This window comes from Blastocystis sp. subtype 4, assembly GCF_000743755.1.
Source record: "Blastocystis sp. subtype 4 strain WR1 chromosome Unknown seqid_0340, whole genome shotgun sequence".
Lineage (NCBI taxonomy): Eukaryota > Bigyra > Opalinata > Blastocystidae > Blastocystis > Blastocystis sp. subtype 4.
In genome coordinates this window covers 1-9,971 of record NW_014569207.1, presented here as the reverse complement: position 1 = coordinate 9,971, position 9,971 = coordinate 1, and the positions used below count along the sequence as shown (strand labels likewise).

The following is a 9,971-nucleotide window of genomic DNA, read 5'->3' as shown; positions in this document are numbered from 1 at the left end:
TGGATGGCCAGATACCAATAAACGTTGGTGATGTTGTACTCTGTTTCATTGTCTTGTTTGTTTGGAGAAACAAAGGGTGATTGAACATAATGACTCTGATGAATGGATCAGAAATGGAGGAAGATATGATGGACTTGTGTATAACGGCACAAGCAGGGTTTATCGAGACTCTCCTGCAGAGAAATGGGGACTTGGGTAGATCCTCTTGTGAGTGATATTAATGAATAGAGACAGAGATTCAACATCTGCAGGCAAATGCACAAGAGTCAGAAAGCCATGGAATTGGAACTGAGGATTACGAGGATCTGAAAAAGGAATTAGAGGAGTACAGAACACAAAATGACATATTGAAAGAAGAAAACAACCGGTTGAGTGAAGAACTGGAATTAACAAAGAAGAAGCATTCAGACCTCAATAATAAAGTTGGAGAGGAGAAGGAATCTTATTTGAGCATTCAGCAGCAGTCCGTTGAACAAATTCGAAAACTGGGTGAAGAGAATCAGAGTTTGAAGGAAGCACTAAATCGGACAAAGCTTGAATTGATCCAGCTGACCCAAGAAAAGGAGAATTGGGTTGTTGGTTCTGGATCAGAATTGGAGAGGATAAAGGAAGAGAAAGAGAGGCTGGAGTTGGAAATTAACAAATTACGTTTACAGACATCAAATCCTGTTGCTGAAAAGAAGGCGACCGATTCTCAGCCAGACAATGGTGAACTTCAAGAGATCTATTTACGAGATCATAATCAATTGGAATTCATTACAGATTATGTAAATCACCTTGAATCACAAATCGATGAGGAACTCCTTCACATCAATCCCAATCTGACGTCACTAAAAGATATTCCAACCCACGAAAAGCTGACCTTATTAGTTTCGTCTCTGCAGAAACCAAGTGATGTTCATCTCAATGATGTTCTGTCTTGTGCTGATCAATATCTCCATCGACTAGTAGGAGATGCATGTGATCATGTGTTGGATCCATATGAACGAATGAGAAATCAGCTGGAAGTGACATGTCGTCGATCTCAGAAACTGAATTCGGAGTATCTGCAATTGAAGAAGAAATATACTGAGATTTGGAGCGAGAGAACGGCAATCGAATCGATTCGTCCTCTGATTCAGCGTCTAGCTGTTCATATGCATGTTGTTAATGACACTCCTCCTGTGGAATGGAGTGACTTGGCAAAGGTTTTGCAACGTTTAGATGATATTGTTGTGAAACAGATGCCTGTAGTTGGAATGCGGTATCAACGAATGCATGAACAGATGGAACATGATCATCAAGAACTTCGACGCTGTCAGGAAGAATTGAGGAGGATTAAGAATGGGTACTAAAGTGTTTGAAAGAAACAAGTCACATAATCACTTTTTTCACTACAGGGTTGGACTCAGCTACCGTTTTATTCGGTAATACAATATAGTCAGCTAACTCTATGTCAGATTTGATCTTCACATCATCTCCCGTATAAGTACGCTCCAAACAAACTCGAGGAGACATATGATTGTGCCAACCCACAATACAATCGCGAATACAACATCCTTCATCCACAATTGATCCTTCCATGATCGTAGAATTGGAAATCTCACAATTGTCCTTAATCACAACATTCTTTCCCAAAACCACATTTGGACCAATCTTCACATTTTTGCCAATCTTCGCTTGGTTGTGCTACAATCAAATCCATTACTTCATTCCTACCACAAGAACATTCCCAATGACTCCAGGACCTGAAATAAACGTACTCTCATTCACCGATTCCGTCTGTTTGTGAATGTACTCCAGATACAGACCCGTTCCAGCGATGTAATCCTTAGGCTGGCCAATATCCATCCAGAAGTCTTCCAACACCATATTGTAGAGCTGCTTCTCTTCAGCCATAACTGGGAATATTTCTCGCTCGATGGAGGTTGGCCTGTTCTATACATGACTTCCACTCATGATTCGCACCGGAATTCTCTTGATCATCGATGTGTTGAAGATGTAGATACCTGCATTGATATGATTTCCGACGTACTCCTTCGGCTTCTCAACAAAACGATCAATCAAGCCCTAGAGATGAAGTAGAAAACAAAAAAGTACACTCTCATCAGCAACAACGACTCCATACTTCGATGGATCCGTAACTGTTGTCACCTTAACTTAATCGCACCTATAGTACCTACAACAATTGTTCCCTCCTTTCCATGCTTTCGATGAAAGTCAACCAATTTCTGAAGTGGATACGTACAAGATACATCACTATAAGTGTGATTATCCCAGTTTTCTGTACCTGTTAAAAACGAAAAACAGGTCATCATCTTCAAGATACTTCTTGGCTAGAGCAATTGGACCAGCTGCAAATTATCAAAGATCTACGTTTCTACCTGTTCCCATAGGAGTATCTTCTACCGAAATAATAATATCGATTCCGTACTATTGATCAAATGGAATAAAGTCTCTTACATGCTCTTTGACAAAAGGAATAGCCTCAACCATTTGCTGTGGCATGTAGCTCACAGCAAGAATTACTTGCTTCACTCCAACTTGCGAAAGTGCACGAAGCTGGTAGAATACAATGGGACTGCATATAACATAATTCATGATCAACTACAGATTGCAAAACTCCACAAGAGGCTTTGGTTTGGTAAAAGAAAAGGGTCTAAGTCGAGTCCCAAATCCGCCAACTAGGATCAGTGCCTTCATCGAATAATAATCTGAAGGAATCATTGAATTTCTACGGTTCTCCATTATAGCTCAATGATAACAAACAGAATCTTTACTTCATTGACTCCACTTTCAATTTTGCTTCTTCCTCTGCTATTGATGCCAAGAATCCGCTAAGTAATTCATCATCCCCTTTTGTTTGTTGTACTGGTTGGGCCTTAATTCGTAAACAATAGTTAAACATACGTATTCATCTTTAGAAAGTTGTGCAGTAATTCTTCGCCCATCAAACAATTTACCATCCAGAATACTCTTGCACTTGACTGCCTCTGCTTCTGATGAATATCGAATCAAAACAGTGCGATCTTGCTCATTTATTGCTAGTCCTGTAATCTTCCCATATTGAGAGCACTGCTCCTCAACATCTTCTCTCATATCTTGCATATATTCTACCCTAAACTATTGGCCACAGAGTTACCTCGATCTGCTACATTCTCTGCTGTAAACATATTTAGCAGAGTAACAATCGTTAATCCAGCAGTAGCTAGTTCTTTCATTTCATTCTCCAATAACATTTGTTTCGGCATGGTGGTTTCTCTCATCACAACTAAATGGATACCTTTGGTAACTTCAAGTCCATGAAACTAGGTTATATTGTACCACTAAACATACAAGATTCTTACACTTCTTGGCATCCTTCTTCGAACCGTATTGGACAAGAATTGTCCGTGTCTGAAGTCGTGGATTGATGGTTGTATCATTAATTTCAAGCCTACATATCATCCAAGATCGAATCAGTTACATCTGGAAGTCCTTTACTTCTCCTGCACGAGACAGGAATTTCACTAGTCATTATCAAACAAAACAACCATATACAGACCTCTTCTTTCTTGTATCGAGCTGGCATATTCTCAACAACGGTAGCAAGCAAACGCTCATCTTTATTTCTATCCATAAACGAGAATCCTTACTTCTCACTGTCGAACAACAGGCCTTTCATCTATGGTTTTTCGTTTCTTCAACTGCTGTAAATATCCCTTAATACGGTCTTCTGCTTCTTTCTTTCGCTTGTTTTCCAACTAGTTCACATTACTGTTCAAGTTCCTACTTCAAATAACTGGAGATAGGATGACGGAATCTGAGCTTTAAGATCAATAGATGATTGCTTGCCACTAGCAAGATTGATCAATGTCTCCTTATCATAGATTCCAACATTATCAATTTGCTTCTTATTTAGTGCTTCCTTGATTTCGATAACCGAGAGTGCACTCAAGGAATGATAGTCAGACTCCATGAAACCAAGTTTCAAATTAAGAATATAAAGTAATGACAATACTTTCTTTTATTTTTACTTAACAAATTCTTGCAAAGATAATATTTTTGATCAACACCAATAAAATGATAAGGCAGCGTCATTAGGTCATCACATTATGAATTTCTCCTATTAGATTCGCTAGACATTTACTGTTACAATTTTAGTTAGTAAAGATCTTATATTATTCTCATTTCTTTTCTTCTCGCCTTCTGTAGAATGCTCTCTTAGTATGTGTAGTTTTGGGTTGATCTTACTCTAGTCATTCTACATGTGGAAAGTGTATCAGTGGAAGCAGAGACAAAGGCTGTAAAGCTAGTTCAAGAAATATAATTGGCCATTGTGGCTTGCCGAGCTATTCGCATTCCAAGGAGAACTATATGGATACCAGATGTTCCTGCGGTAATTGGCACTTGGGACGGGATGAAGACGTCCATGTTTGTGATGATGCTGTTGATAATGGCATCCGATGGAAGAACTCTAACAACGGTATAACAGAGTTCCAATAGTGAATATTAGATCCTAAGTGGGGTTCTCCTTCACGTGTATCACTCAGATCGGAAGTATTCAATGAAGACAGCATCACGTTATCTCTCTTACCTTCGGATCTCTCAGATGTAATCATAATTCCAGGTGATTTCATAACTGCGAGTTCTGACCCAGATGAATACGAAGTGAAACTGAATGGAAGATGTCAAGAAGTACTAAATTCTGTCGATGAAGGACGAGAAGAAGTAGATTCTATCGATGAAAACCAGCAAGAATTAGGATATCCTATCAATGAAAGTCAGCGCCCAAAATCTTTTCCGCAGCCTTCCTTTGTGTCGAGAAAAACTGCAAATCCGTTTATCGAAGACTTACTTCTAGAGGATATTCCCGCTCTATTCCATGCTGGGTCAGGAAAACGAGGTGGAGTACGATTAGGGCAAGGACCATCTCAGGATGTATCACGAATTATGCATTTCTCGAAATCGCAGAGTCCTGAGGTGAACAACTTGGATATACCAGCACTGGACCATCCTTTTGCTCTTTGTCACTCCGAACAATCTCCAGAGCTGAGTGAGGATACGGTAGATCTCTCTTCATCTGAATTATCGTTCAATCTTCATCCTCTAACAGACAGTCTTTCTGATAATAGTATCTCGTCGCTACAGGACAGCCAGACGAAGCAGTTTACTAAGGATACAGTATCTTCAACAGATAAATCAACTTCCATCTCTCAGCAAGGATCTACGTTTTCTTATCATACTCAAGTTAATAGTGATGGTAGGATTCAAGCAACAGATTCATCGTAGAAGAGAATAACCAATTTCTTCAGTACCTTATTGGTGTTTCTCGCGGTTATAATATTGATACTCTTCCTGTTTGGATAATTTGCACTACTATTGAACTGAATCCACATGCTCTAGCCAATGCAGAGCTTTGTTATGACTATCTGAATTCTGGGACATGTATGCGAGAGATGACCGGAGGGTGTAAGTATCGTCATCTCCCTCCTGATCATATCGATGCTATTGTGGATCAGATGATAAGAGGAAAGGTTGATATCATGATCACCGATCATATGTAGATTCCAATCTCGTTAGTCAAACGTGTTGGAAATCTTTATTTTGTGGCTAATATGCCGGGTTGTGGAAAGCGCTGTGGAGAATTGAATCCATATGCTTCACGTAGTGCTCCATTATGTATGGATTATAATCTTAATGGAATGTAAGAAATGGAGAATAGGAGTGAATTCAGATGTAGTTTGGAGGCGCAAGGAAAACGTTGTTACTATCGCCATCTAGTGTTTTGTCACCCAGAACGAATTGCCCTTCTATATCTTCATTGTAGACTATCAAAAGAAGAGGTAACATTATGGAATCTAACCCCATGTATGGAAGGGGATGTTAATCCTTTCTCGAAACCAAATGAAAAACTATGTTTTGATTTTGAGAACTCTTCGATGTGCAGACGTAACCAAGAAGGGAGAATTTGCAGATTCAGGCATTTGGTGAAAACCCCCGAAAACCATCGGAATGAAAGAAGCAATACGAAAAGAATATTGCGAAATCATTAATAAAATGGGTTTGTTGCAAACACGTCAACAACTATGAACTTCTTTTGTAATTTGCTCTAGAATTTTGACACTTTGTTCAGCAGGGTTCCAATAGAAATGGGTCACAAGTCGTCCATAGGCGGTGATGGTTACTACTATGCACAATTGTCTTCCCACTCGTGTTGAAAGTGCAATTCTACATCCTAATAATGATTGTAGAAGTACATTTGTGAGTCATCCCGTTGAATCACACGATATATAACATTACCCAGAGATAACGTCTGTAATAAACATTATCCAGTTAACCTTACGTTTAAATCTGGATTCTCCACAATCACACAACACTTTGTGACTACGAAATAATCGTCCAGTTAAGATTGTACGCACTTCATTCTGACCAGACAGGGTTCCTGTAGACAGAAAGGGAACTCGATTCTTAAGAATCGCAGAAACACCCAAAACACCAGGTAGGCCCCTCTATTGTTAGTGATTTGACCCTTCGCATACTAGACTAGATAGGAATGATGATTCCATCAACTAGAAGATCAGAGAATACAAACGCTCTAAAAACAATATATAATACTTTCTATCCACAGATAATGGCTTCTTTGATAGATTTGATCGTTCGATCCAAAACCGCGGTTCCTCAAATCTGAACTGTTTTGATATCTCTTTTGAACGAATGAGTTCAGCTACTACCACTCCGTCAAGGATTGTTGGTGCGTGGGTAATTCAATTTGATTATCTATAAGGGATAGTGTCTCGAAGAGGTAATTGGAAAGGGTGCTCAAGCCATTGTTTATCGAGGACGTCATGTCACGAATGGATCTGTTGCTGCAATTAAGGAAATTAGTTTGGAAAGGGTCGATGACAGTACTCTGAAGCAAGTACAAGTAGAATCGTAACGAACAGACTTAAGAATAGGCTGAGATCCAGTTGATTATGCAGCTGAATCATCCCTTTGTAATTAAACTACTGGATCACTTTCTTAATGGATCTCATTATTATATTTGTTACGAGTATGTGTCGAAAAATTCATTTTAGTGTAGATATATCGAGAGAGGGTCTCTCTATAATGTGATCAAGTCTGGAGTGTTTAAGGCTGATGTTGGAAAAGTGATAATTCATGAAGTGCTTCTGGGATTAATTCACATCCATCAGAAAGGAATTATCCATCGGTGAGTTCACTCTCTCGCATTCATAAATAGAGACATTAAGGCTGATAACATTCTGATAGATAAAAATAACAATGTCAAGATTGCTGACTTCGGCATCTCTGTATTCAAAGGTGCTTCTCCAAACGGCTCTGGGACTACTGACATGGGATCTCCTTATTGGATGGCTCCCGAAGTGATTGAAATGCAGCCTCCAACATCCAAGTCTGACATTTGGTCTGTTGGTTGTTTGACTGTGGAATTGTTCACAGGAAAGCCTCCTTATTTTAATCTTACTCCCATGTCGGCGCTTTTCCATATTTGTGCTGACAAAGTGATTCCGATCGAGAATCCTTACAATAATATCACGCCCGATTGCTTGTCGTTCATCAACGAATGCTTCCAGAAGGATCCAAAAAAACGGAAATCAGCAACTGAATTATTACAACATCCCTGGTTCACAAACCAAACCACACAAGGAGAAAAGATTGTTCCTGTATCGAATCAGGGTGAAAAGAGCAGATCTTCTCGTACACTTAACAGAGAAGTTTCATCACCAGAAGTGGCATCACCCACACTTACGAGACAGGAATCAATCTCCATTCAGGAGATCGAAGAGGTTTTTGAGAATATTGATTTAGACATGATGGCTGATGAGATTAGTCGTTCTGTCTCTGCAGAAGCTCCTTCTGAAACATCTAAGTCCATATCTATTTCTTCTCCTCTTCCTCGTGGAACAGATTCGTCTGTATCAGCTCCTATACAAAACGATCAGAATATCCATGAGAGTGAAATCATAATGAATATCCAGATCATCACAGAGGCTACTCACAATGATGGTCGAATTACTGATACAGTCCTCATGGGAACGATTCAGCATCTCTATCAAGCTGTCACAGGAAGTGATAAGAGTTATGTTAATGTCATCACGAACAATGGATTGTATCCTCTTGTTGGAGTGATTCTCATTCATATCGACAATCATAATCTCTGTCTTCTTACACTCAAAGTATCTCTTTGGATGTTCAGTGATTCCTAGATTATCAAAGAACTCATGGTGAAAGATCATCAAACACATATGCCTTTATTGATGATGGGTCTACTCTCCATTCTCACACACTTTATATCTGCTGGACTTCAGTTGTCCAACACTCAATCAGCATCATCAGGCACAGATGTGAAGGATCAATTAATGATGGTTTGCATCTTTATTCTTCAACTGCTCTGTAATGATCGTGGAACCATTCTGGAAGTTATCTTCACGAGTGGACTTATCAACTCTGCGGTTCAATTGTTAGATTCGACCAAACTGTACAATGATTCATATTGATCATGATTCTAGTTGTTATATTGATTGTGGTATCAATTGTCTGATCAGTGAGTTTAACAATGTAACCACAATTTCGTCCGAAGTTCTCATTGATATTCTCTTCTCCATGAATGTTATCAAATCATTATTCAGTGGCCTTGTATTCTGTATATCCTTGAATTCAAAAAATGTACAGGTATTTCTTGATAATCATAAATAGGGTTATTTTACAGCAGCAAAACTCCTTGATTTCCTTCTTCTGTATACAGAACAAGGGAAGAAGGAGTATTTATCAATGATTCTCAGTAACAGTGCTCTGGATAAAGTTGTTTATGCGCTAAAAACAGAGAATCCAAATGCTACTGTTTACCTTGATGAGTATAAGCTTCGTGTTCTGAGACTAATGAGAAATCTACAACAAGTTCACAAGAACTTGTTTGATTGCAGTGTATTGAACTTCCTACTCCCTCTTCTCAATGCGAAGAATCCTGTGGTTGTAGATATGGACCTGGATTTGATGTACTGAAGTGATAACAGAATGAGTTTTAGAACGAGTTTAATTGAAAATGATCCATCCATGAAACTTCTCACAACCGCGGTTAATAGTAATATTATTGCAACAATTCATACATTGACAGTTCGTCGATCAGGCCATGATTTGGTATCAGAATGAGATTCATTGTAATGAGTAGAAGGCGTTACGATTGTTAATGTTAGTTGGTGATTGCTGTTTGAAAGTTAATTCTACGCAGCATAGTTTGTATGAACGATTTAGACAAGCATTGTGTTGTGATTATCTGTTTGATCATCTAACAGAAGAAGAACTTTGCGTTTGGAATATGATTATGACTCATAAAATAGTCCGAAATATTGTCATTTTTGAGTCGTATTCTTCTTGTTGATCATGATTATATGGTCAAATTGACGCGAAGACCACATCAGATTCAGATCCTTATGACTACATATCTCCAGTGTGCGCAAAAAGGACAAGACAGTATCATGTATTCTATCATTGATTTTATTCAGAAAATGCCTGAGGTCATTTATGTAGGTTATTTATGGTATTACTCATATAAGGACTTTTCCCAGAATCGCTCTTTTATGATCCAATTCATTTCTACCCTTACTAGTGGGAATAGTGTGAATCGAGATTGTGGAGTGATCCTTTTGACCTCATTGTACTGATATTGAAATGATACTGAACGTAGTTGTAAGGTAGTTCCAGATCGCCAAATCTTCAGTTCCACCTATGATTTACCCCGTATTGTAAACTTGATTCCTGTAACCAAATCCAATAAGAAACTCTTAAGTGTTTTACAATCCTTATTAGTCTTCTCTGATTGTTAACAAACACTCACTATCAGTACATACTAACGTAACATAAACTCACCAGCTCCAAAATGAATTGCTACAAGCAATCGTTCTCTCATTATCGCATCTGTTGAATATTGAGGAAGATCCAACTGAAAGAAACATGTATGAGCCACAGGAAGCATCTCATCTCCTGATGAACAG

At 38.7% G+C, this 9,971-nt stretch overlaps 4 protein-coding genes across 4 annotated transcripts; 2 read left to right on the top strand and 2 right to left on the bottom strand.

Moving 5' to 3' along the window:
• Positions 1 to 1,353: 1,353 nt before the first annotated feature.
• JH06_4344 (mannose-1-phosphate guanyltransferase beta) lies at positions 1,354 to 2,706 on the bottom strand (the record flags this gene model as incomplete). The annotated part of the gene is made up of 9 exons (XM_014670073.1): positions 1,354 to 1,668; positions 1,699 to 1,896; positions 1,924 to 2,049; positions 2,080 to 2,138; positions 2,159 to 2,238; positions 2,270 to 2,333; positions 2,364 to 2,412; positions 2,443 to 2,560; positions 2,591 to 2,706. 9 exons carry the CDS (start codon positions 2,704 to 2,706, stop codon positions 1,354 to 1,356), a joined length of 1,125 nt encoding a protein of 374 aa, XP_014525559.1.
• A 49-nt stretch (positions 2,707 to 2,755) lies between these two features.
• Positions 2,756 to 3,937, bottom strand: JH06_4343 (hypothetical protein; the record flags this gene model as incomplete). Its single annotated transcript, XM_014670072.1, is given in 8 exon segments — positions 2,756 to 2,860; positions 2,890 to 3,092; positions 3,104 to 3,287; positions 3,316 to 3,415; positions 3,446 to 3,488; positions 3,520 to 3,590; positions 3,622 to 3,722; positions 3,752 to 3,937. 8 exon segments carry the CDS (start codon positions 3,935 to 3,937, stop codon positions 2,756 to 2,758), a joined length of 993 nt encoding a protein of 330 aa, XP_014525558.1.
• A 250-nt stretch (positions 3,938 to 4,187) lies between these two features.
• On the top strand, positions 4,188 to 5,669 carry JH06_4342 (hypothetical protein; the record flags this gene model as incomplete). The annotated part of the gene is given in 5 exon segments (XM_014670071.1): positions 4,188 to 4,201; positions 4,218 to 4,444; positions 4,475 to 5,221; positions 5,251 to 5,495; positions 5,526 to 5,669. The coding sequence occupies 5 exon segments, from the start codon at positions 4,188 to 4,190 to the stop codon at positions 5,667 to 5,669; spliced, it is 1,377 nt and encodes a 458-aa protein (XP_014525557.1).
• A 1,006-nt stretch (positions 5,670 to 6,675) lies between these two features.
• JH06_4341 (map kinase) lies at positions 6,676 to 8,982 on the top strand (the record flags this gene model as incomplete). Its single annotated transcript, XM_014670070.1, is given in 8 exon segments — positions 6,676 to 6,720; positions 6,752 to 6,886; positions 6,918 to 7,012; positions 7,043 to 7,171; positions 7,202 to 8,156; positions 8,187 to 8,432; positions 8,446 to 8,652; positions 8,677 to 8,982. 8 exon segments carry the CDS (start codon positions 6,676 to 6,678, stop codon positions 8,980 to 8,982), a joined length of 2,118 nt encoding a protein of 705 aa, XP_014525556.1.
• Positions 8,983 to 9,971: the final 989 nt, after the last annotated feature.